This window comes from Stegostoma tigrinum, chromosome 3 (genome assembly GCF_030684315.1).
Source record: "Stegostoma tigrinum isolate sSteTig4 chromosome 3, sSteTig4.hap1, whole genome shotgun sequence".
NCBI classification, from domain to species: Eukaryota; Metazoa; Chordata; class Chondrichthyes; order Orectolobiformes; family Stegostomatidae; genus Stegostoma; species Stegostoma tigrinum.
Window position 1 is genome coordinate 76,797,751 of NC_081356.1, and position 27,876 is coordinate 76,825,626.

The window sequence follows — 27,876 nt, forward strand, 5'->3', positions numbered from 1 at the left end:
TAGTTTGCAATACATTTTTAAACGTCTAAATTGTGATTTTCCTGAATATGGTAAGGATCTGGGTAATGCTCCTCAGAAAATATGCTCTCACCATATGGAGTAGAAGTTGGGTTTGCTGTATGTTTGATAAGGAACGTTTGATGGGACAATTTAAATTTTAAGGGGGCATAATTTAATATTGTAAAAACGAATGCAAAGTTCAATGGTTATGCAAATAGAATAGATCACAAAGGTAAATAATATCTGAGAGTAAATTGTAACTGGTCCTTATTTCTGTGAGGCAGTCCAAACTTCAACCTATACTTAATACAAATCTATAGAATAGAGGAAGGATATCCATCAAATAGCAAAGTAATATTATAGTATTGTTTGGCTGAAAGTACTTAATGGATTCTTTAAGGTCTGATCAAAATGATTACAAGAAGGCACAAGCACTTCAATAGTTAATTTATTGGGTTTAAATACTTAAGACATAGTTGAATTAACAATTATTAGTTTAAATCCTAACTGGCAACTTATCTTGCATGTTAACTTTAAGAAAATCATGAACTTGGACTCCCAACTCCCTTTATGCTCCCGATTTTTGAAGTCTTTCCTCGTTCAAAAAATAGTCTATGCTTCTATTTTTCTGACAGAAGTACATAACCTCTCACTTTTTATTAAACGAATCCATCTGCTATATCTTTGACCACTATCCTAGCTTGTCCAATTCGTCCTACAGCCTCCCTGCTTCCTCAACACTACTTATCCTCCACCTATTTTTGTGTCATTTGCAACCTTAGCAACAATGCCTTAAATTTCTTTGTCCACATCGTTAATGTATAACATGAATAGTTGTGGTCCCAACACCAGTCCTGGCATAACTCCGCTAGACATTGACTGTGATTCTGAAAAAGACTCCATTATCCTTCCTCTCTGCCTTTTCATTATCCTGACTTGCAGATGTATCAACATTCCTTCACTGTCGCAGGATCAAATCCTGGAATACCCTTCCTAAGGATATTACGAGTCTATCTACAGTACATGGACTGCAGTGGTTCAAGAAGGCAGCTCACCACCACATTCTGAAGGGTAATTACAGCCAGGAAATAAAGGTGGGCACGTCCAGTGACACCCATATCTCACCAGGGAAGAAAAAAAATATATACATTGAAGCTAAATGGTTAGGCTAAACCATGTGAGTCTCATTCTGCCTTTTGAACTTGGGGATCTTGGCCACAGCGGTAATTTGAACTTGGCCTCACATTCCCCACTGCTGGTCTTGCATACCCCAGCTTGATGTGGAAATGTCAATGAGAAGGGCAAAGTCCCCAATGTTAATATTATTCTGAAGCTAATGTTATGTACTGTATCACCATTTCATAGTATTTTAATTACTTTTTCAGGCATTCTATTGGACAGGAAGCAAGTTGAAAAACACTTCCAGGTAGCCTTGTGTTCACTCCACAATATTCTGTTTCCCACCCAGCCAAGGTCATACAGTTACCTCCCAGCCAAAACAGGGTGTTTTTTTTTCACCGAGTCGGCTGTTTCATGTATTTTTCTATTTTAATCAATTGTGTCAAGTTAACCCTTAAATATTCACCCTTCAAGGTCTGGTTTGGAGACATCAATTTAAGCCTAACATTACAATTATCTTGAAACCCTACAGTGTGAGACTGTTTCAGAATGAGCCTGAAGTAGAAGTGTCTGAACTCAATGTCTCTCCCTTTAATGGGCCTACCACACTTAGTTATATTGGGTATTTATGAAGAATTTTTTGGTGCTGCTTAAATAGTAAGTGAAGTGGAATGGTCTACTATTGATTGAAAGACGAGGAGTAGAAATCTGAAGGATTTGCAGAAGCAGAGCACTCTGTGTGTACACGTGCATAGATGTGTGTACAGATTATTGAAGGTGATAGCAGGTGCACAGAGCAGTTAATAAAACATACAGTATCCTGGGTTAGAAAAATACAGACATGCAGTACACAAGAAAAGGTGGTGTTGAACTTGTAAATTATATTAGTTAAACCTCAGTCAGTGTCATCTCTCTTCACAACAATAAAGATTACACACACACCTACAAGCCACTCTGTGCGGTTCTTTGTGATGAACAACAATTGCTAGAGTGCAAAGCTAATTCAGAAAATTAAAACTATAATCTGCTATCAGTATGCTAAACTCCAAGGCCTACTATCTTAGTAGATGCACTCTATTGACCAAACAGATTGACCAACATGACAGTTACCCTGCCGTAACTTTTCAAGAATAAGTTAAAAAGAAATTATTGGAAATTGAATGAACCACCTAATTACAATGAGAAGGCTCTCTCACCTAAAACAGGATAATAATGTGGAATGGTCTTTCAATCAGTAGTAGACCATTCCTCATTATTATCCTGTTTTAGGTGAGAGAGCCTTCTCATTGTAATTAGGTGGTTCATTCAATTTCCAATAATTTCTTTTTAACTTATTCTTGAAAAGTTACGGCAGGGTAACTGTCATGTTGGTCAATCTGTTTGGTCAATAGAGTGCATCTACTAAGATAGTAGGCCTTGGAGTTTAGCATACTGATAGCAGATTATAGTTTTAATTTTCTGAATTAGCTTTGCACTCTAGCAATTGTTGTTCATCACAAAGAACCGCACAGAGTGGCTTTTAGGTGTGTGTGTAATCTTTATTGTTGTGAAGAGAGATGACACTGACTGAGGTTTAACTAATATAATTTACAAGTTCAACACCACCTTTCCTTGTGTACTGCATGTCTGTATTTTTCCAACCCAGGATACTGTATGCTTTATTAACTGCTCTGTGCACCTGCTATCACCTTCAATAATCTGTACACACATCTATGCACGTGTACATACAGATTGCTCTGCTTCTACAAATCCTTCAGATTTCTACCCCTCTTATGTAGTCTGTACATATTATGCCAGCCATTTGTGTCCATAGAAAAATGCAACCTGCTGTGCCTTTTACTGAAAGGAGCTTACTAAGTTAATTTCTAGTATCTGTCCCATACATTTTCACTTTTACTCCTTCACAGGTTACGATAAATTTGCAATTTCTGCTTAAAGAATATGCACAAATGCCCATGATCAGCCAAGATACTATTCTAGAGAATCCAGATCAGCCAGACATTAGATTAGATTCCCTACTGTGTGGGAACAAGTCCACACCACCCCTTGAAGCATCCCACCCAGACCCATCCCTCTATAACCCACACACCCCTGAACACTACAGGCAGTTTAGCATGACCAATACACCTAGCCTGCACATCTTTGGACGGTGGGAGGAAACTGGAGCACCTGGAGGAAACCCATGCAGACACGGGGAGAGTGTGCAAACTCCACACAGACAGTTGCCCGAGGCTGGAATCGAACCCAGGTCCCTGGTGCTGTGAGGCTGCAGTGCTAACCACTGCACCACTGTGCCGCCCAACATGTACATATTTGTCTTACAGCAGCACTAATGAATTAGAACAGCCTTAGATCATGTCAGACTATGAAATCACAGAGCGTTATGGTGCAAAAAGAGGCTGTCCAGATTAGCATCATTACTTGGTGCCCCCTTCCTGCCCTTTTCCCATATCCTTCTTGTTTCTATTTAAATAATTACCTCCTGCCCTCTTGAATGCCTCAATTGAAACTGCCTTCACGACATTCGCAGGCAGCCCATTCCTGAACCAAACCGCAAATTGTGTGAGAAAGGGAATCTTGCCTGTGGTTCCTTCTTTTGCAAATCACAAAAACTCCATGTTCTCCCATTTTTGAGACCTGGACTGTCAGCATCAGCTTCTGTCTACCGGATCCAACCCCAACATATTTTTGAAGACTTCTATCAGATCTCCTCTTGGCCTTCTTCTCTGAATGGAGAACAGTAACAACCTTCAAAGCTATCCTCATAACTGAAGTTTCTCATCTCTATACATCTTGTAAATCAATTCTGCACTCTGTCCAAAGCATTCACATCCTTTCTACAGTGTGGCATTAGTATAGTACTCAATACTCTACAGGTACTCTACAATATAGGTTTAACAGTGCCTTATACAAGTGCAACATCACCTCTTGCTCTTACATTGCATGCCTTTATTACCACAGCCCACGATACTATATGCTTTATTAACTGCTGTCTCCATCTGCCTGTCACCTTCAATTATTTGTACACATCTATACACATGTACACACAGATTGCTCTGCTCCTACAGACTCTCAAATTTGAACCCCCGTATGTTATATAGTCTTTCCATGTTCTTTCTACCAAAATACATCACCTCACAATTCTCTGCATTGAACTTCATCTGCCACCTATCTGCCTACTCCACTAACCTTTTTTTTTAAAGTTCCACACTATCCTCTCACAGTTTACAATGTTTCCAAGTTTCATTTCATCTGCAAACTTTGAAATGGTCCTTTGTGAACCAATATTTAGAACAGTCATGCATGTCAGGGAAACAAGGGTCCTAATACCGAGCACTGGAATACTCGACAGCCCACCTTCCTTGAGACAGAAAAAAAAAACTCTTTCTGTTTCTCTGTTTCCCTGTTTCCTATCATTCAGCCAATTATGCATTCACCTTGCTGAATCTGTGATTGGGCCACATTCACTAAACAATTCTGAAGGAACTAATAGCTACACTAGGAGCCAATTTATCCAGACACTTTTCTCCAATATAAGTTGGAGCGGTTCCTTTTAATCTTTAAACTTTTCTCACAAGTCCATTGTGTGACGCGGTTCAAAAACTTTCTGCAAGCCCATGTACACCTTACCGACAGCATTACCTTCAACGAGACTTTCTGTTACCTCTTCAAAAACTCCAGCAAATTGGTCAGACATGATTCCTCCTTTGGAAAGAGCCAGCATGGATTTCTAATTATTCCACTTTTTGTCTCATGTGACTACTGACTCTATCGCAATTAATTGTTTTGAGAATCTTTGCCACCATTGAAGTTTAACTAACAGGTCTAATTGCTGGTCTCATCTTTACAGCCTTTCTTGAACAAGGGTGAGTTGTACGGAACACTGCAGTTTTTGCCACCTTCCCAAGTCTATGAAAGACTGAAAGATTATAGCAGCTCACATGCTACATCCACTCCCACTTCCTTCGATGAAGGCAAACATGCTAAATAACCTTCTTCACCACCGTGTCTACCTACAACTCCACTTTCAAGGAACTAAGCACCCGCACCCCTAGGTGCGACGCTTTGCTCGACAACACTTATCGGAACAGAATACAAAATTTTTTTAAAATCCAGCTACTGTTCAGTTAATGCACAGTTATTAGACAGTGATTTCAGTCTCAAACTTAGCCAGAATAATAGTGCCAGTATCAGACACAACCTGTAAACACAAAAATTGTATGAGAACAAATTGTTGCCATTATAAGTGAGCTAAAGTGACATTTCCTATAGTTATGAACGGTTCAGCAGGTTTGGCAGCATTTGAGAAGAGAGACAGCCAGTTAACATATTGAGCTCAATGCAATTTTTTTCAGAACTGAAGGCAGTAGGCGTGTGATGGGTTATATTCTGTTGAAATCTGGTGGGTGAGGATGAACAAAGGAGGAAGCCTCAAATATGATAGACAACAAGAGACGTTAGATTGCAAGGAAATATTGGAATAAATGGCAAAGTGAGTGGCAGTAGTTATATTAGAGAGGCAAAGTTGGTCAGCAGCTTGAAATGCAGATGGGGTAAATGCTTTGTGGGACACTTCTACTTAGTGTTAAAGAATGATCCTGAGCTTTAACATAGGATCATAGAATCCTTGATAATGGGAACTGCAGATGCTGGAGATTCCAAGATAATAAAATGTGAGGCTGGATGAACACAGCAGGCCAAGCAGCATCTCAGGAGCACAAAAGCTGACGTTTCGGGCCTAGACCCTTCATCAGATCAGAGCTCTGATGAAGGGTCTAGGCCCGAAACGTCAGCTTTTGTGCTCCTGAGATGCTGCTTGGCCTGCTGTGTTCATCCAGCCTCACATTTTATTATCATAGAATCCTTACAGTGTGGAAAGTGGCAATTTGATCTATCAAATATTTACTGACCTTCTGAAGAACATCCCTCCCAAATCCCTACCCCATCCCTGTATTTACCATGGGTAATCTGCCTAGGTTTCGTACCCCTGGATACTACAGAAGAATTCAGCATGGCCAATCCACCTAACTTACACATCATTGGACTGTAGGATGAAACCAGAGCACCTGGAGGAAATCGATGCCAACACATGGAGAACATGCAAACTTCACACAGGCAGTCACCTAAGGTTGGAATGAAGCCCAGATCCCTGGTGCTGTAAGGCAGCAGTGCCTTCTGAATGCCTGCAGTCCTAATTCTCCATCTTGGTTTCCAACTCAGATTTCTCCTCTCCATCTGCTGCAATGTTCCAAAGTATAGCTGAATGCAAATTCTATATTCCATTAAACACTTTACATTCAGTTCAGCAACTTCAGACAGTGAACTTAATCACCATTTCTAATTTTTTTTAAAATCATGTTTGAATCTTGTTTTTCATGTTTTTGCTTTCGGGCAGAGATATTCATTATTCTGCTATTTACACATAGGCTGTAATAAATCTGTAGCTGTTTCCTACAGATGTACTTCTTCCTTTGCTTTATGTTCCATGACATCTTTGTCATTTAATCTCTCATTTATATTGCTGAAGGAAGAACCATGCTACAGAAGCCTTTCATTTTGTAATTATTATGACAAATATAAAATGTCAAATTGCAGTTGATCAGAGCAACTTATATTGGAGAAAAGTGTGTGGATAAATTGGCTTCTAGTGCTATTACTTCCCTCAGAATTGTTTAGTGAATGTGGCCCAATCACAGAATCACATCCAACAATAAACCTTTTGTGTTTTACGACTGAGGACTAGTTTAATCTGTGCTCTGCTACTACGGACAACCAACTGAACGCATTTGATTCAATCAGCCAATTGTTGGACTGTGTAGCCCACATTTCTGGCATCGCATCAGCAATGAAATTCAGACACCACTTTGTTCAAGTGTACAGTAGACTGTGTGGATTACATGACGGTTTCAAGTTACTGAAATGGTGAGGGCTTGAAATTATGAGTATGAAAAATATAACGTGCAGTAATTTTCAGTTTTTTTGTGAGTGGTAGTGTTGTGTTGGTACATTGCTTTAGTCAGTCTTGAGTGTGGGCATCGTCCATCCGCAAGTGGTTTGGTATGATTTGTTGACCATTGGAATTACATACATCATAACAGGTAAATATAGTTGCTTTCCTTCTCTAGAGGATGATGTTGAAGCAGTTGGGCTTTTCCAGTTCAATAGCTTCATGAGCACTTTGTTGATACTAAAGTGCAAATTACTGTGGTGAGATTGAAAATTGTGTCTTTGAACATTTAAAAGCTTCTGGATTCCTCATACAGCAAAATAACCATTACATTAATACAGCTGTTTCACAAATTAGTTTCCCATATGTGAGTGGAAAAACGCATGAATGGAAGCATTTGAAACCCAATCCGCATTTTGCTTGCAGCGCAAAGTGTTTTGATTGGGACCTAAAATTTCATTTCCCTGCAGTTCAGGTGGTTTACACTTCGAACTTACACAAAAATGAGAGAGGGAGATTTGAACTTCGGCTGCACCCTGAAGATTAAAAAAAGATTAAATGTTGGTATGATTTAAGAACACCTGGTAAAGAAAGCACTATTAGACTTAACTGTTCGCATGGAAATAATGTAATATGGCAATGATGGTCTGTGACCTAAAAGAAGAAGCTCTGTATTGGGAAGGTTGTGTGCACAACATAACTAATTTCAGAAGGGGTTAAAATAGTATCAGAGATAATGGGAACTGCAGATGCTGGAGATTCCAAGATAATAAAATGTGAGGCTGGATGAACACAGCAGGCCAAGCAGCATCCCAGGAGCACAAAAGCTGACGTTTCGGGCCTAGACCCTTCATCAGAGAGGGGGATGGGGGGAGGGAACTGGAATAAATAGGGAGAGAGGGGGAGGCGGACCGAAGATGGAGAGTAAAGAAGATAGGTGGAGAAGGTGTAGGTGGGGAGGTAGGGAGGGGATAGGTCAGTCCAGGGAAGACGGACAGGTCAAGGAGGTGGGATGAGGTTAGTAGGTAGCTGGGGGTGCGGCTTGGGGTGGGAGGAAGGGATGGGTGAGAGGAAGAACCGGTTAGGGAGGCAGAGACAGGTTGGACTGGTTTTGGGATGCAGTGGGTGGGGGGGAAGAGCTGGGCTGGTTGTGTGGTGCAGTGGGGGGAGGGGATGAACTGGGCTGGTTTAGGGATGCAGTGGGGGAAGGGGAGATTTTGAAACTGGTGAAGTCCACATTGATACCATATGGCTGCAGCCATATGGTATCAATGTGGACTTCACCAGTTTCAAAATCTCCCCTTCCCCCACTGCATCCCTAAACCAGCCCAGTTCATCCCCTCCCCCCACTGCACCACACAACCAGCCCAGCTCTTCCCCCCCACCCACTGCATCCCAAAACCAGTCCAACCTGTCTCTGCCTCCCTAACCGGTTCTTCCTCTCACCCATCCCTTCCTCCCACCCCAAGCCGCACCCCCAGCTACCTACTAACCTCATCCCACCTCCTTGACCTGTCCGTCTTCCCTGGACTGACCTATCCCCTCCCTACCTCCCCACCTACACCTTCTCCACCTATCTTCTTTACTCTCCATCTTCGGTCCGCCTCCCCCTCTCTCCCTATTTATTCCAGTTCCCTCCCCCCATCCCCCTCTCTGATGAAGGGTCTAGGCCCGAAACGTCAGCTTTTGTGCTCCTGGGATGCTGCTTGGCCTGCTGTGTTCATCCAGCCTCACATTTTATTATCTTATAATTTCAGAAGGGTTTTGGATAAGTTAATTGAAAGGCTTGGACAGTGTTATAGTTGATAAATACTGTGGATCTGAAATTTAAAAACAGAAATCTCAGCATTCCAGGCAGTATCTGTGGATGAAAGCAAAGAGATAGGGTTTGCAATTTTGAGTTTAGTATGACTCTTCAGAGGGGAAATTGCACGAGGTGAATTGTTCTCTCAGGGAGCTGGCAGATGTGATTAGTCAAATGGTGTTGTCCTATGCCGCAACCATCCTTTAATTTGAGTTGAAATTTCTATTTTATCTCATTATACTGAGGTTGTACAGGCCGTTGCAGTTGCATTTTTTGGAGTTCTGTGCGCGGTTCTGGTCACCCTGTTATGGGAAGGATATTATTAAACTGGAGAGGGTTCAGAAAAGATTTTGCTGGGAATGGAGGGCTTAAGGTACAAAAATAGACTACAAAGACTGGGACTTTTGATCACTGGAGTGTAGGAGGTTGAGGGGTGACCGTATTGAGGTTTATCAAATCATGAGGGGCATAGATAAAGTGATTGACAAGGTTCTTATCCCGACGGTAGGGGAATTTAGAACTAGGCAGCATATTTTTAAGGTAAGAGGAGAAAGATTTAGAAAGGACATAAGGGACAATTTTTTTAAACAGTTGTTCATGTGTGGAATGAACTGCCAGAGGTAGTGGTGGATGCAGGTACAGTTACAATGTTTAAAAGACATTTACACAAGTACATGAATAGGAAATGTGTGGAGGGATATGGCCAAGGTGGGACTAGTTTAGTTTGGGAACATGGTCAGCATGGAATAGTTGGTCTGAAGATTCTGCTTCCATCCAGGAAATAATGGATGCCATTAACAGTCCACAAGATTGTTTACCTTAGCACATTTGAGCAACATCATGTATGTATTTCATTGTGGCTGTAATTCCAATTAAGTAGGCATTGTGTCCCATGGTTGATTGATTGGATCCAACAGAATGTTCCTTTGTCTGTTTGTAATGGGCACATTACAGAACACACTCAACCAACCTGCACTTACTACGTTCAAGACAATATAATTCTGCAACTGGACTGCACCTGTAGAATGATGTGGAGTCTGTTAATAATTGCATTAACAATCAATTAACAATCAATCCTTGTATAGACTTGCAACATGGCTCATTTACACTTGCTAGAAATAACTCATTAATGTGAGGGGACCTCTTCTCTTCTAACAAATGGAATATATTCAACCTTTTACACCTTTCTTTTGAATTGCCAGGTCCTTGGGGAGTGTATGGGTTCCTGCTACTTTCTTCATGGCAACGCTTTGACCTATAAAATTGTTATAATTGTTTGAAATTTGGAGTGTTGGAACCTTCTGCTCCTTCAGTTATGAAGAAGAGTCAAATAAATGTGCTTGCAAAAATAACTTTGTAAGGTGATGGAAATTGCTTTTAATACTCAAATTATTCAGTCCTGACCTCGTTAGTGAGCACTGGTGTAGCTGTCAGCATGACTGTTATATAGTAATCATGTTTCCTCTATTAAACACCTTTTGAAATCTGTCTTAATAATTTGGTCGTCTGTATGCCTGAACAAATTACCATTATATCGTCCTCAACCAAACCCAGCTGAAAGTTAACATTTCTTTCCAATTTGTGCTAACTATAGGATGGTTCCTTTCCATGATTTTGAAGGTTTCCATGGCCCTGTTTGCCCTCTCCCAATTTCTACTCTTCATTTGAATTGTCTCTATTATTTTGATAATATTGCATTGTAGAAGTAACACCTTTTAAATCACACAGCCTTATCATGGAGAATGGTATGTGGAAACTGTCCTACCAATGAAATCCATGATTTAAACATTATTCAATTAAATTGAGAGCTGCTTCCGACAAACAAGGCGGAACAATGTCATTGTTCGACGTTTAATTTCTTAGACTGTAATTAATATACAATAATCAGAAAATAACAGAATTGAAATCTTTAGTAGCTGTAGGTGTATTGTTTGGAGGTAAAAGCAAATTCTGTTGCTTGGATACCAATGGATTTCTCTAAGGAAATTATTTTATTGCGGTTTCACACATGGGATCTAAATTTGCATCTGGCTCAGACAAATGAGATGCAATCGTCCTGTTATTTTTAAGATTTCATGTTGTTTGGTGTGAATGTTCGTCAAGTTCCTAGAAAAAAAATCACAAACTGCCTAAATTAACAAAATGGTGCCAAATATTGTGAATCTATCAGAAGAGAACCTATAAAAGACATTTTAGTTTTGAGAATAATTTATCGTTATGGTTACGCAAGATGCACTGACACGAACTCCTCCAAATATATAGCAGGTTTCTGTCCTCCAATATGTAGCCTGTTCTATATTATTTATTAGGTGGTTGCCTTAATCCTTCCATTTCTCAAACACATGTCAGAAATCTGGATCTGGATCTAATATTGATATTTTCAGCAGGAGACAAGCTCCTGATCATGACCTGAGAGAATTGTAGCTTTGATTACATTTACAATGCCTCCTGCCAGGGGCTGTCTGCATTGGATGTGTGGCCTACATTGGAAATCCCAATGTTCCTGAGCAGGGGGACTGTATATGGCTCTATACATATCAATGCCCAAGAACAATATCATCAACGTAGTCTCAGAAGGATTTTGCAAATCAAGTGGGAGGCTAGAAGAACAAACATGAGCATGCTCCAAGACGCAGACATATCAAGCGTGGAAGCCGCGATAATCTCACACCAACCATGATGAATTGACAAGTCATCCGAATACACGATTCAAGCCAGATTAAACTCAGATCCACACCATGGAGCCCATTCACGTGGAAACCTAAGGAAATATCACCTTACAAATCAGGAGTAGTCATTCTGCCCTTGAGCCTGCTTGTGGAAGAAAAAAATTTACATCCCGAAGGTAGATGGGAATTTAGGCCAAGACAGAAAGGGCAGACATAGGAGAAACTGATGGTCTGGAAACAATTTTAATTTCGCATGTGGGTGTTTTAATGAGCTTAGCAGAAGTCAGGAGATAGTTACCCAGACTGTGTTACCACTATGTGCATGTTATCTTAGCTAGAGCTAGAGGAGGATCTCTTGATATATTATCACTATACCAAGGCTTTAGGCTGAATTAGAGATGTCCCTTATATCCCTGTGGAGCCTAGTTACTGATAAGCTAGAGCTTCAGTCAAACTATATATCACTCCCTATGCTAGCTGCATGCCAAAGGTCATTTGAAGAAGTAATTATTAAGGTAACTGTAAGACAGCATTCCTGTTACCTCGAGCAGTGTCTGTTTTCTTTAAGCTTACAATGAATGAATCGACAAAAACGAGATGTCACAGGAACGCCCTGCTCTGAAGTTAATGGTATTAATGAGATTGTTATACTCTGTATTAGCAGGGTTGGGTGCTGGTGGAGATCGACACTCACTCTCCTTGGTACCAAGTAAGAAAATAAATTGCTTCAAACGGGAGCTGGAGTCAAGTCTCATGATTAGTTAAGTAGAAATAAAAATTTCTATGACGCTGCTACAGCAATCAACAAGACCATGCCTGATCTGATCGTAACCTCAAATCTACATTCTCCCCTCCCACTGGTAAGCTTTCATTCCCTTACTTACCAAGATTCTATCTATCTCTATCTTAAAATTACTAAAGGACCACCATCGGCATTTCAGGGAGAGAATTCTTTATTTTTAACATTGATGTCTTCTTCTAGATTTTCCTGCAGAAGCTTGCATTCTCTCCACATCTATCTTGTCAAGGCCCTTGTGGATTTTATATGCTTCAATCAAGTTGCCCCTTACTCCAGCATGTACAAGATTAGCATGCTCAAGCTTTCCCCTTAAATTGACCTGCTCGTTCCAGTGCTAGTCTAGTAAATCTTCCGTAAACTGCAGCCAATGCAGTAAGCAGACCCAAACAATGCCTAGTACTTCAGATGCGGTCTCACCAATGCCTTTATAATTGAAACATAACCTGTTTACTTTAGTATTCAGTTCTCCTAGCAATACATGGTAACGTTCTGTTAGCTTTCCTAATTACATGCTGTGCCTGCATACATTTTACCTTAAAACATTCTCCAATTTGTTAGCCTAATTTTACATTAGCCTGCACTATAAAACAGGAATGAAAGCATAAACCGTAACGTGGGCCATATGGCTTTCTTCCTTTCAGAAAGCATTTTACAGCTATAGACATTCAAAGAAAATATAATTTCATTTCTCACTGGCTTAACCATATGAAAATGATAAATTATTGAAAAATAACTCAATTGTATAGCTGTCTTGAGGCTGAGCCATGGTCAGTCCCACGGGTCAAGTGCAAACACTCTAGGGGTAGCAGTTCAGTCAATTGGGGCATTGTGTGATATCAGTCCAGGGATTTGGCCATAATGAGCCAGGACTGTCCTGCCAAGTCAGTTGAGGGAGAGGGCTACAGTTAGTTCTAGGGATTTAGGCTGTAATGGTCGGTGTATTTATCAGTCGCCAGTCTGAGGAGTCCTGAGGAAAGTGGGAAACTCAAGTCTGGGATGTGGTTGATTGTACTGGGTCATTAAAGGTTTCACAGCGGTGAAAGGGTGAAATTCAAGATGGAAAGGTGTGATTTCTGAGAGGGAGTTCAGAGCTCCAGGAGGTATAATGTTCTCTGGTTCATCTGAGGAGAGTGTATGACTAAACAGGATCAAAGCCGTGGGCTCCAATGTAAACTGCGGGCTCTGACACTTATAAAACAAAGGGCTCCACAAAAATGGCCGAAGGTAGAAGAGCCACCTGGGACGGTGATGGCAGCACAACTGGGAACATGAAAGATCAGGGGATCATCCTGCATTTCAGGCAGAGTCTGCACATAAAAACGCAAAGTTAGAACATTGCCATTTGGGCTCAAAGATTAACTGTATAAATACCTAAAACCTTGTGCAAAGGAGGCAGAGTTAGGTACTAATATTCCTCTTGAGGCGCAGAGTAAAAGTTTTGGAATTGAGGCCCTTTTTTGAGAATTGCCCAAGAATAACATTAAAGAAATGTGACTTACGCAATTGTAACCATTTCTCTGTTTGCACTAACGGTCTCCTTAACATGGTAGTGAAGCAAATTTAATCGGACAAATCTACTTAAAACATCACCTGAACTTCTCATATCAGAAACGTATTACATGATTAGGGATGGAAGAGCTATTATGCAGGAGATCCCTCCTTCACACCTGTCATATGAACTGCAAGTATGCACAGACCCGGTCTGAGATGTATCTTTTCTTGGTGGGCCAGAGCTGTAATGTTGGTGCACTGGTAGAATGCTACTCTGTAGCATGAAAACTTTGATTATGTAACATACATTTGGTTACCTCAGAGCTTCTTATGGAAGTACAACAATAACCTCCTTGGGAAACCTCCAGGCAACACATTAAGAGCATAAGGAAAAGTTTATTTGCGTTGGATTTCTTTCAATATAATTGTGTTATCCCTCTGACTTTCCTCAGGGATCATCTTCTCACACGTCTGACATGGACATGGCATTTTTGAAGGCTTTGTTTCAAATTCAAAGACCGTATTTACAAGGTCACCAGCGAGCCCAGAAAGGACAGCAATTTCAGTAGCTGCCACATAGTCTCTAGAGATTGAAACAGCAGGTGAAGATTACTCAAGGACGGGGAGGAAAATGATGATGCCCCACATCTACAGTCCTGACTCTGGTTTTCTTCAACAGTGCCTGCACCAACTAACTACAACCCCTCAGGTATTAAAGGCATAGTACAGGATGTACAATCAACACGTCATGCTTTTGTTTTGGAAATAAAGGACTTTGAACATGTGGATTTCATATGATAAGGAAGCCATGTTTGCTGGTTGCATTAAAATCAACAAGAAATTGTTTTATAGAGATGGAGCGACATCAAAAAGCCATCAAGTCAGCTGCATGTCATCCACGTAGTCATGGTAATAAATAGCAAATGGTAAACCCTAACGGAGTGAAAATCTCCTCACCACTTCCAGCTTCAAGTTCATTTGAGAACCAACATCCTGGAAATTTGACGACAAGAAACCTCACAGCTTACTGATAATGTTTCACTTTTCGATACATTAAAAGTTTCCTCAGCAAATTCCTTAAAGCATCAATTTCATTTAAGAAGCTAAAGACATGCCACAAAAGAAACTGAGATAATATCAAGTTGTAACTGCTTATTACCTCCATCTGTAGCCAATCGTTGTCTGGTTGGCAGTCTGTATGAAATGGATGAATGAAACATTATATTAAATTTTGGGTTAGAATTTGTTAATGAAACAATCCTTTTCATTTTTATAGTCACAAAATACTTGCTGTTAGTCATGTTTCTTTAGTCACACACTGAGGGTAGCAACTGACTCTTAACAAACATTTATTGATCGCAGGTAGTAAAAAGGAACACTTAGCATTCTGTCACAGACAGAATTTATGAAGTGAAATAAGCAGCTGTCGTTTTCAATAAAATATTACTATTGATGTATAAGTACCAAAGATAATGATAGCCATAGTCATAACTTTGTTAGATTATGAAAGTCCGTGATCACAGTTACCTGATATAGACAATTGACCATTTGTAGGCAATTTTCAGTTAGATTGTTAAGAAACAGCCATTTTAATATATATACATTATTTATTTGGACTAAGAAAGAAAACATGTGAACCATTATATTTGAGAACATTGTACTGATCCCAAAGCCATTCTGTGTAAAGGAGGAGCAGGGCAGAAGATCCCTATGGTTTTGGAATGGTGGGGTATTTGTCTCTGGTGTTTAACAGTCGTCGGTGATAGACTTCCACGGTCTTTTTCCTTCTGTCAGCCTGATGCAGGGGAACTCGTGATCTTCTCCCAAGAGGATGGTGGCTTGGATCCTCTGGATCCAAGCTTGGATCCTCTATCTTTCTATCAATTCCCACCTCCCTTGGTTGATATATCTTAGTTTGGAGTGTAGCCATCTTGGTTCTTAACATCAGGTTGGCCCCTTGACTACCTACATTTGAAGGTTAGTTGTCATTCCTTCTACTAAAACATTCTATTCTCCCAAATACTGAGTTGATAATAAGATAGTGTGAGCCTGATAAATCTTTGACATCACTTCAATGACACATCATGACCTCAGTGACTTTATGACCTTTCCTCTGATTTCATATGGTAGAGATTTGTGTTTCTTTTTTGTACAATGTACTGATCACAGTGAAAAGAGGTCTCATGCTTTATTTCACATGCCAAATATAGAACACTAAAAGAATTCCAATTTAAAGAGAACCCCATTTCCCAAAGACTTAGATCGAATATATTCAATTGAGGCCCTGTGGTCTCTTGCAGTCTGCTAATAAGTTTAACAGGATCCATTAAAACTTATTAACTTCAGAAACAGAGAAAATACCATAATATTTCTAAAAATTGGAAATGCAAAAGTTCTGAGTGAGCTTTTTATCGCAGATTTTTTTTATTTCAAAATGTACTTTATTGTAAAAAAAACTTTATTATTACATTGCCACAGACACAATTTGGTTCTGTGCAATAGCTTATCAAGGAAACAAATATTGGTGTTTGACTCTATCTTTTGCAGAGCTGATTTCTGTAAACCTTTTCGGGGCTATTGATTGACTTATTTCCAGCTCCTGAGAAATAATCAATTAGTAGGTCAATTGGTTAAAGTGTCTGTCGCTCAGAGTGACACAGCTCACTCTTTGTGGAAGTGTTGCTGGGCAATCGGATTTGGCAAGTGATCTGTCACTCAGAGTCACCAGGTTCTCACTGGTAAAGAGTAGTGTTTAATTGGAGATCTCAAGAAACAAGAGGGGTAGATTCTAAAAACCATGGACAAGTATCTTCAAGAAATTCAAAGAAAATTTCAGTTTGATTGAACCTTAGTAGCTCAGTCAGGACGGCATCAGGATTCAGAAGATCAAAGGTTCACATTTCTGTTTGGGTGTTGCACACTTGACTTGGTAGGCCGAATGGCTTCTTTCTATGCTGTAAATGAATCTTTGAGAAAGTTTCAAAGTTGCAGAAGCAATTAGAGGAAAAAGACAATTGATTTTTCTGTAAGTGAGGTAATATATCACAAGTCAGTTCAGTTCAGTCACAAAATCACCAATGCTATCTACTGAATTATTCACAAATTTTTAACTTGATAGTTTAGACTTTCTTGAGGTTGTTCTGTTACAACACTAAACTAACCTCCCACACTGTCTACGGAGTTCCAGAAATGCCAACAATCTGAACAACAAATTGCGTTAATGTAATACCTTCCAAAGACATTGCACAGTAGTGATACCAAACTAAGTTTGATGTTGAGTCACATAGGGAGATATTAGTACTGGTATCAAAGAAAGATTAATAACAGAAGAAAGTTTTAATGAGCATGTTATAAAATGGGAGAGGGAGGAGAAATTTAGAAAGTAAATTTCAGAGTTTTAGGACTAGACAGTTAAAAACATAGATGTTAATGGTCTAGCAATGAAAATCTGGGATGTGTAAGATGTGCCACCTGTTCAGTAGCTACACTGCAAGGTCAACAAATCTTTTCTGAAGACGGGTCCAGACTGAAATGTCGGCTTTACTGCTCCTCTGATGTTGCCAGGCCTGCTGTGTTCATCTAGCTCCACGTCTTGTTATCTAAGACTCCAGCATTGGCAGTTCCTACTATCTTGAAGATCAACAAACCACTGTCTAGTTAATGCTGTGAACTTTCTTTGCATAAACACTTAACAGGCTGAGAACAATCGCAATCATTACTACTTGCTTTCATGCTATTTCTACCCAAAGCCTGTTGCAGTAATCCAGAGAAGCCCAATGCAAATTGAACGAACAGAAATTCATTCTGCTCAGGGTTTCAAGACTCAGTGTGGAATTGAAGACTTCAGACCATGAACACTGCCCTCCATTCTAATTACATCCCCTAACACCATCCCCACTGTACCAGCTTCAATAGTCCACTAGTTTTCATGGGCTTCTTCTCAGAAAAGCTGACCTGTTTCCTACTACCATTACAATGCATTCTGTGTCCATATTAGTCCTTTATTACCATTAGCACTCTCTTTGCTTTCAGCTTTAGGCACACTGGACATCTGTTCCACTAACTCCTCCCCTTTTGCAACACCATTTTCCAGTCCCCTTAAAGTTCCAAAGAAGAATCATGTTACGCTTGAAATGTTAACTGTTTCTTTCTCTACAGATGCCACCAGATTTGCTGAGTTTTTCTAGTACTTACTGCCTTTATTTCAGATATCAAGCGTCCGCAGTGCTTTGCTTTACTCAACTGCTGTAACAACAGACTTTTCAATGGGTTAGTTATGCAGTTTTTGTAAGATGTTGATAAAGTTAAATGTACATCAGATTCTTGTATAAGGATTACTAACTTCTTTACTGACTACGCTCATCCTTTTTTTTTGAGTTGTGGGAATAATTAACAACGATAGGCATTGTCATCTATCCTTAATTGCTTTTGATCGCAGTGAGGCCACTTCAGAGAACAATTAAGAGTTACTACAAGTCTGGAGCCTCATGTCGGCCAATCCAGCAAGAATGGTCCATTTTCTCTGAAGGACATTAGTGAACCAGGTGTGTTTTTAAAAAGAATAACAATTGATGACAAGGTAATAAAATGTGAGGCTGGATGAACACAGCAGGCCCAGCAGCATCTCAGGAGCACAAAAGCTGACGTTTCGGGCCTAGACCCTTCATCAGAGAGGGGGATGGGGTGAGGGTTCTGGAATAAATAGGGAGAGAGGGGGAGGCGGACCGAAGATGGAGAGAAAAGAAGATAGGTGGAGAGGAGAGTATAGGTGGGGAGGTAGGGAGGGGATAGGTCAGTCCAGGGAAGACGGACAGGTCAAGGAGGTGGGATGAGGTTAGTAGGTAGGAGATGGAGGTGTGGCTTGGGGTGGGAGGAAGAACAGATTAGGGAGGCAGAGACACGTTGGACTCATTTTGGGATGCAGTGGGTGGAGGGGAAGATTTTGAAGCTGGTGAAGTCCACATTGATACTATTGGGCTGCAGGGTTCCCAAGCGGAATATGAGTTGCTGTTCCTGCAACTTTCGGGTGGCATCATTGTGGCACTACAGGAGGCCCATGATGGACATGTCATCTAAAGAATGGGAGGGGGAGTTGAAATGGTTCACGACTGGGAGGTGCAGTTGTTTATTGCGAACCGAGCGGAGGTGTTCTGCAAAGCGGTCCCCAAGCCTCCGCTTGGGTTCCCCAATATAGACGAAGCCACACCGGGTACAATGGATACAGTATACCACATTGGCAGATGTGCAGGTGAACCTCTGCTTAATATGGAAAGTCATCTTGGGGTCTGGGATAAGGGTGAGGGAGGTGATGTGGGGGCAAGTGTAGCATTTCCTGCCGTTGCAGGGGAAGGTGCTGGGCGTGGTGGGGTTGGAGGGCAGTGTGGGGCGAACAAGGCAGTCACGGAGAGAGTAGCCTCTCCAGAAGGCAGACAAGGGTGGGGATGGAAAAATATCTTGGGTGGTGGGGTCGGATTGTAGATGGCGGAAGTGTTGGAGGATGATGCGTTGTATCCGGAGGTTGGTGGGGTGGTGTGTGCAGTTCCCATTATCACTGATACAATTTTAACCTCACTGCGAAGCCTCTTCCAGGGATGCCTAACCTGAAGAAGTTACCCTCCTCCCTCCGGACCAACCTCAGGGAATCACCCCATTCCCCTCTCTGATGAAGGGTCTAGGCCCGAAACGTCAACAATTGATGACATGACAGTTTTATGGCACTATCACTGAAACTGGCTTTCAGTTCCCATCTTTACTAATCAGCAGCCACAGCAAGATTTGAACTCACATCAGAACTGTAGTTAACCCTTATCTGTAACCCTCATGTCCAGTATATCCCTTAATCAACCATCACCAAGCCAGGGGGTCAATTCCAACCACATCAGGAGGTCATGTTAGGAGCAGCGCAAAGCACATTTAACAACGAAATACCAACCTGATGCAGGTATAAGACATGGCAACAACCATTCCAACTGATGAAAGCAGCAGGTAGACACAGCTAAGTGATTCCACAACCAATGAATCTGATCAATGTTCTGTAATAATAATTGCTGGTAGAGAATTAAACAATTATTGGGAAGCAGAGGCTGCATGCATATGTCCATTGTGAAACTCGGTGGAACCCAGCAGGACAATGCCAAAGATAAGGCTTAAACACTTACCTGCACCTTCAGCCAGGGCTGCTGGTTGAATGATCCATCTCAGCCTTCCCAGCATGTGTCATGTTCAGCCAATTCAAATCACCCCATGAGACATCTAGAAATGCTGAGCACATGGACTGTGGCCTAGCTTATAGGCCCTGTCAAAGCTCAAAAGTACTGATAAATTGTAGTCCATGACACAAAGTGTTTCCAGCCAATCTATTCTAGTGTGGTTACAAAACTAGTATCTTGCCATCAATGTGGGAAGGTGCTCAGTTATTTCTGAGATCAACAAACAGGATAAATTCAATCCTGGTAATTACCACATGAGTCTAACCTCAATCATCAGAAAAGTGATGAGGGATATTATGGGCTGTGCTATCAAAGGTCACTTACTGAGCAATAGGCTACTCCCTGATGCTGAATAAAAACTAAAAGAACTGTGGATGCTGTAAATCAGGGACAAAAATAGAAGTTGCTGGAAAAGCTCATCAGGTCTGGCAGCATCTGTGAAGAAAAAAATCAAAGTTAACGTTTCAGGTCCGGTGACCCTACCTCAAAACTGGGTTCGGAGGGAGGGTGACCGGACCCGAAATGTTAACTCTGACTTTTTCTTCACAGATGCTGCCGGGCTTTACCAGAAACTTTGTATTTTCCCCTGATGCTCAATATAGCTTCTGCCAAGACCACTCACCTTCAAACTTTTTTTACAGCCTTTGCCCAAATGTGGACAAAAAGTCTGAATTCTGGAAATGAGGTGAGAATGACTGCCCTTGAAATCAATGCAGCATTTGACTGAATATGACATCAGGTGACCTAGAAAAACTGAAGCCACTGAAAATCAGGGGCAAAGGTCTTCATTGGTTGGAGTCATAGCAAGCACAAAGGAAAATAGTTCTGATTAACGGATGTAAATCATCTCAGCCTCACTATTATTTTAACAGAAATATTTGGACCAAAATATCTGATATAAGTTTCCAGTTATGAATATAAAATCATACAATCCCTCCTTTTGTGGTGGTCTCAGGCATTGGGCAGTGGTACCTCACCCCCAGGGATGTTCTGGCTTCAAGGACACTTGGGTGAGATACGCTTCAAAGCAAAGATAATCATATGCTTAGAAGCAAAGATAATAAATTAGATGTTACTTGAATCTTTCATTCTTTATTTCTGCCTAAACACGTAATTACCTGACAATAAAAACTCTTCCAAGATCAGCCTAAAGATCATGTGCATTGTTTACATAATTTTCTGATTATCAATGATGTATCAATTTAATGACTAAAAATTCTATTACTCCCATATGGCAGGCTGTTAACTTTGTACAATAAAGTACTCTTCAAGTGGCATGCTCGACTTGAAACTTTGACTCTGCTTCTCTAGCCACAGATGCAATGAGGGACCACAGCATTCATGGCTTGGATAGACTCCTCCCTTGACCTTGCCAGAGTGCCCTTACCACCTAGATCCTCTGCCAGATCTTGTCTTGCTGAATGTTCTTTTGCCTTGCTGATGACTCCAGAGGGTTATTACTAGCACAGGACTTGGCATTAACAGGCACTCCCTTACACCACCGAAAGTCACTGGACGAGTCACCCTAGAGGTGTAATTCTCTGCAGTATCAATTGGCTGGCAGACTCGCTGTGTAGGGTATAATTGGCCATGTGGATTTTAATTGGGCCAGGAGTGGAGTGTTGGTTCGGAATATGTGGGATGTCCACTTTTAGTTCCTTCGCTGTGACTCTGCAGGCTCTGGTAAAAACCTGCCCTGTGGTGATTAGTCTATTGACGCCCAGGGTATCCAGGAAAGAAAAAGTGAGAACAGTCTTGTAGTGCCTTGCTAACTTTCACTAGATCATTGCTCTGGCACTGGTCTTTAGTCCTAGAGATGGAACAGGTAATCTTCAGTACCTTTACTTCCTTTCTCCATTTTCAACATGCTGTTTATTTTTGAATTTGCTTCCTGAGCACTCATTGATGTATGCCTCAGAATTACCACAATCTGACAGACAGCCTTTCAAAACCAGCGCTGGTAATTACACCACAGCAATCCTATACAACTGAAGATTCTCATTAACAAGCTGACAATGGACACCACGGTCAATGCTGCCCCAAATCAACAAGAATGGGTTCATCAGAGAAGTTCACTCTTGGCATAACTGAAATTTGAAGATGAATGTGTTGGGCTGAGTTCAAGATTCTGCCTATTTTACGAAAAGGTCAATAGAAATGCTTGTAGGAAAATTCAAGTTTAAAATAGAAAAGCTAATGCACAAGTTTTATGTATTAAAGTTTAAATCAATGCTCACTATATTCACTGTCAGAATTCAATCTTTCTGGCTTTATTTTGTAAATGAACATTAGCTATTATGTGCACAAAAATGACACTTTATAAACTGAACTTTTTGTCAGTAATATTTTACTTTGTTAAAATACTTTAATTACAATAGATACCGTACCTATTATTGAGTCCTAAGATTGAAAAACCATTCATCAACAGTATAAATTGTGGGTGCTCAATAAATATACTTTTAAAATCACTTCCTGGACAGAATTTCAAGAAGATACAATGTCTTCGATAATAAAAATACAATAAAGATACAATTTGAAGTGAATTTTAATTCAATGTTTCTTGGTGCTTGTTCAGCATATCATACTGTATAAGTATACTGTAAAAACATGCAAAAACAAGTGAAAGAAATTTGGCAGATGAAACATCAAAATTACTATTAAGGGAATACCTCAAGTAAAGATAAAGATTTTTCATTTATACATTTGGTAAACAAAATACAAAATGATTGGGCAAACAGTAAAGTTATTCAACTCTTATTTCATATTCATTTTTTCAGGAATAGAAAGAAAAGATAGCTGAATTAAATACATTTTCTGAGACTCCACACCACTGGTAGATATTGCATGTGGCAAACAGCATATCAGAAAATTAGAAGTAATGAATCAGGGATATTTTTGATGAGGCAGGTAAGTTTAACTTTTGGTGAATGTGTAAACAAGCTGACATAGATCAATTGCCTGTTATACATGTCATTAATTTTCTTCTCTCTAGACTTCTAGGACACATAAATCAGGAGAAGTGTGTAACAGTGGTCAATCTGATATCTCCCCATTTGTACAATTGGCCAATGCTAAAAATACCCCTCGGTTCCTTGCTACATTGCAAAGCTCTGCCAGTGATATGCACACTAGGAACAATGGGATATTCTAACAACAAGAAAGAGGTAGAAAATATAAAGTAAGTAGCAGGAAAGCAGTTTTCAAACTACAGGAAATTTAATATCCTCTTGAATGGTGGGTTTGGTGGCAGGAAGAGCATCTAATCAAACAGGAAGATGGGTGGGGTGCTTGTTAAATGCAAATTCAGAACATAAACCCAGTCAAGGATGTTTGGAGATTTCTAGGGGAGGCTGGAGAGAGTCTTCCATTGCAAGGCACTCAGTGCATGATTGAGGAAGCCAGCATTGTGGAGACTGGGGAGAGGGATCTTGCTGAGAGTCATGCCCCTGCCCTTGCTGCCAATAAAGCTATTTTACAACCACCCACCCACCATTTCTTGCAAGTGCCTGATCAATTTTTGATCCTGGGTCTTGGGTGAGTGTAATACAGGAAGCAGCTCCTGTCATCTTGGGTGCAGCCACATAATGATTCTCTGTTGCGCAAACAGAGGCTGGTAGCTCCTGGTAGGCAAGGCTTATGGGAATTTCATGGCCATGTAACACTAAGTATTTGTTTACTAATGTAATTTTTCGAATATGGTTTCTTCTATTAAGCAGGGCAATAAATAAATGCATTTGTAAAATGGACAACATCGGTTTTGTTCTTCGATGAAAACAAAAGAAGCAAGTGAAATATAACCTCTGGTTGCTGGAAACTTGACAAAGTACAATTTACTATTGATTATGAAAGCAGAGATATTCCTTATTTAACCTGCTGGGACCTTTAGAAGAAATTAATGGCACAGAGATCAAAATGAATATGTTGATAGCATTTACTCAGATTTTCAGAAAACATTCAACACATTTATATTATTATAAGGCTATAAACTAAGAAATATATATACTGCTAGATGGAAAGTTGTATTTAAAAAAAAGAAAAGACTAGATCTTTGCCCCTATTGATGCCTACTGCCTCGCAGCTAGGAACACTGGCTGGTGTTTTAATTGGCTGGAGGCAGAGCTTCAATCACACACTTGGGAAACACTGCCACCTTTGATTGGCTGGCAGCTCTAGTTCCAGTAGCACCACTGGGATCACTGGTCACCACTGGGACTGCAGGCAGTCCCATGTGGCTAACTGCTGGAGTTTACAGGGAAAGGTAGGTTTGGAATCTTGCAATAGAAAAGGAAGAGAACCCTGGAGGTGGCAAGAACCTGGGGCGATGGATGAAGAAAATATTTGTCAGAGTCAGAATGATTTTAACCTGTACACAATAGATTCAATTAAATTTTGAACTGGTTTATACAAGACCAAGAATCTAAAGAATGAACGTATGTGAAATGGAGAGTGCTGTCAAGAAAAAGATGCTTTGGAATTATAATTGATAAATATAAGAAACAATAAGTAGAATGCACAACTGCAGATAAAATGGCAAAATTCTGGATGTTGCATGATTAAAAGAGGTAATTTTGTTGCAATTTAAGGCATGGATCAATGCATCTAAGATACTGTGTGTAGCCCTGCTCATTTAATTGTAGACAATGTTAACAGAAGAGAACAGCAAAGAAAATTCAGTATAACAGTAAAGGAATTGGGTTTTCAACTTTTGGGGTTGCTCCAAGATTCAGGCTCTGATTCCAGCAGTTGAGTAGAGAAGGCAGCTGGTCTCAACCAGAAAGCATACCTGGAGTTGCTGCATAAGCACTGAAATGGATGTTGAAAGAACACAGATCCTGTGCTGGAAGAAACGTAATTACCTGCTGCAGTTTGAAAGAGTGAGAACCATTTAACATGGGAAAATTGAAGCCCAGGCATGAATTAGAAATTACCCAGGATACATGGGCTGGGATAAGAGGCAACAGCAAGCACCAAAATCTATATGAGGAGCCCAGTTCTTTAAACTATATGATTAGCGATGGGTGACTGCTACATTCAGATTGCTGAATGGCTGCTACACCATACCCTCCCAGTGGCACTATGCTACACATTTACACTTTCTTAGAATGACCAGGATAGAAGTGCTGTAAAGTGTGGAATGGGCATAACAATTTGGTCAGCACAAACATGCAGGATGAGAAGCGGAGGCAGTGGCAGGTGTAGCTGCTAAAATGAGAAGAGATCCACTAGTGCACAGCTCCGTGTAGATGACAAGCCCCGGGTATCATCAGCAAAGAAGTCGATGCTTCAGCAACAGTGGGAAATCTGTAGAGTTTACAGAGGCTGTGAATTTCCAATCAGAAATGATAACCCTCATGGAAATGTACATGGAACAAAGCACTGCAATGGGCTTTGCATGAATGCTCGTAATGCTGCCTGATCCTGCGGAGTGGGCTGAGGTGAGGGGTCAGAGGCATTACTGCTGGCAGGCATTGAAACCAAACAATTAAGACTCAAGGGATCTGAAAAGGCTCAGGGAGGGCAAGCAGAAGGTAATAGCGGCTCATTACAAAGTGCTTTGATCATCAAAGGTAGATCCTTGGCCATTTGATGATGATATAAAAGCTGCATGCTGGTCTGATGACTGATGTGAAACCTGCGCAGATACAGGTGACTCTAATGTGAGAGGCCCCCAAAGTTGCAAACTACTGCCAGCTAATGCACTGGAGCAAGAAAGGCAGCAGGCAACATCTCGTCAGCATCTGGTGCAGCAGTAACACTGATAGAAATGTTTGCAAGTGAATGCGTGATTGGATGGGGGAACTTACACTTATATTTTGACCGGATGAGAATAATTAGTTAACTGCAGTAGCACTTCATATTTAATGAGAGTTAAAGTGCTTGGCATTCAATGTATAAAGGCTCACATTTTTAATTTTAAACAACAGTTTATAGTGACCTGATGTGGAATCAAATCATTGGATGGTATGTAATATTAAGGGCATCCTAAGCATCTGTGTTGATAGAATTTACATATACGACCATGTTATAGAGAGGTGCAAAGTATTTCTGATGCACTTGTCCTAAAGTGAAATGCCTGGTGATCAAAGAATCATAAATCCATCCTGCTGTGCATGTCACTAACCTATGTGCTGGGCCCCTCAGTTGACATATATTGGTGCACCTCGTTTTTATCTCCCTCTTCCTGAAAGGATGGGGCTCACTCAGTGCCTAGCCCTACTCCCAATGGAGTAACAGGTTCTGCAATGTACCGGATATCCTTGAAGTTGAAACAAATGTCTTCTTGATGTCTTCAGAGACATTTAAACCTTTCAAGAGGCCAATGACCTACTTGATGGAGGCCCTTGTAGTCATATGATGGAAGTTTTATATGTCCTCTGACTTGTGTTCAGGTTGTGTACAGGGGTCAGAAGCTGTGAGTTCAGGGAATAATCCTCGTCCCCTACAGTCAGCATGAAGGCATGCTGGCCTGAACAACTGAGGCACTGGGGACATGCCTGATCCGTCACAGTGATCACAAATGATTTGAACAAATGAACTTCGATGTGAATTTTCTTCTTCCAATTCAAAAGATCCTGTGAGAGATCGATGATCTGCTCAACCATATCTGCCCATTCTCCTTCATCAATGGTACTGTTCAGGAATAATTCAAACTATAAAAACTTTCCTGTTCACAGATTCTGAGGTAGCTTTAATGACTACATGAAGACAGCCAATAATTTGATGCACCTGAGGAAATGTCAGCCAGAGCCCCAAAGTAACTCCTGTCTAGGCCTGACTGGTCCTATTGATTGTGAACTGGATATATGGGTCAGCCTCATGGCATGTGCGATTTTTGCAGCAAAGGGCTGCTAACTGATGGAGCCACATGGCACCAGGAATGAATCACGAGCAAAATCTTTTAAGTACAAACATCACCTTTAAAGTTACAGGCGCTGGATGTCCATCACTTCCCATTGGCTTCAACTCCTCCTCCAGCATATTGCATTTGTACTTGGACATCTCTATGAAGCTTTTCCTTTGATTGTACACACCTTGAATGAAAAGCCTTTGTTGTGACCACAAAGCTGCCACATTGTCTCCATGAACGCTCCTCAACCATGTCTGACAGCTTCCTCAAATTCCTCAGCTGCTACACGGATGGCTCCAAGCGGTTGGAAAATGCAGTGAAACAATTGTCAGTTTGTCATTAAATAATTGTTGGTAATCTGTCAACTGCTGATGGTTCCTGCTGTCAGCATCTGGTAACATTCATTGAAGGTGGGAAGACAACAAGAAGCTGACCTAGTGCAGCCACATTCCACATACAAAGCCTTCCCCAAGCCACCTCAATTCCTACCTCTCCAGGGCCAGTAACATTCTGCCAAATAATGTTTGTGCCAGTTTGTTTTTCTTTATTGAAGTGAGGAATACATACTGGTGAACAAGTTAAAATTGAGCTTTTATATCTGGAATAGAAGTCAAGCATATCTGCTACTCTCAACTAATACTAGAATTGCGCAGTCGCCTTAACAGGAAAGGTGATTGAAGTTATCAGCACAAATAAGTTAAAGAGACCTTTGGAGAAAGAAAACGTGAAAGCTATAGTGCAAATTAGGTGGTTGGGATTGATTCATGAGAAAATAACAGTTTTGTTTAAGCGAATGGACCCTTACTGTATTCCTGAATTTTGGTGCTGATTTAGTCTGCAAGTATATGTTCACTTAACCAATTGTGAACTTCGATGTGAATTTTCTTCTTCCAATTCAAAAGATCCTGTGAGAGATCGATGATCTGCTCAACCATATCTGCCCATTCTCCTTCATCAATGGTACTGTTCAGGAATAATTCAAACTATAAAA

The 27,876-nt window shown here is 40.6% G+C and overlaps 1 protein-coding gene across 2 annotated transcripts in view; it reads right to left on the bottom strand.

Annotated features, from left to right (window-relative positions):
* Positions 1 to 22,308: 22,308 nt before the first annotated feature.
* The window catches only part of LOC125450806 (aminopeptidase N-like), a 128,374-nt gene continuing 122,806 nt past the window's right edge, over positions 22,309 to 27,876 (bottom strand). For both annotated transcript variants that reach the window (XM_059644684.1, XM_059644683.1), the window contains one exon: positions 22,309 to 27,868. In XM_059644684.1, coding sequence (XP_059500667.1) covers positions 27,716 to 27,868 — 153 coding nt within the window. In that variant the 3' untranslated portion in view covers positions 22,309 to 27,715. The remainder of the gene's footprint in view (positions 27,869 to 27,876) is intronic.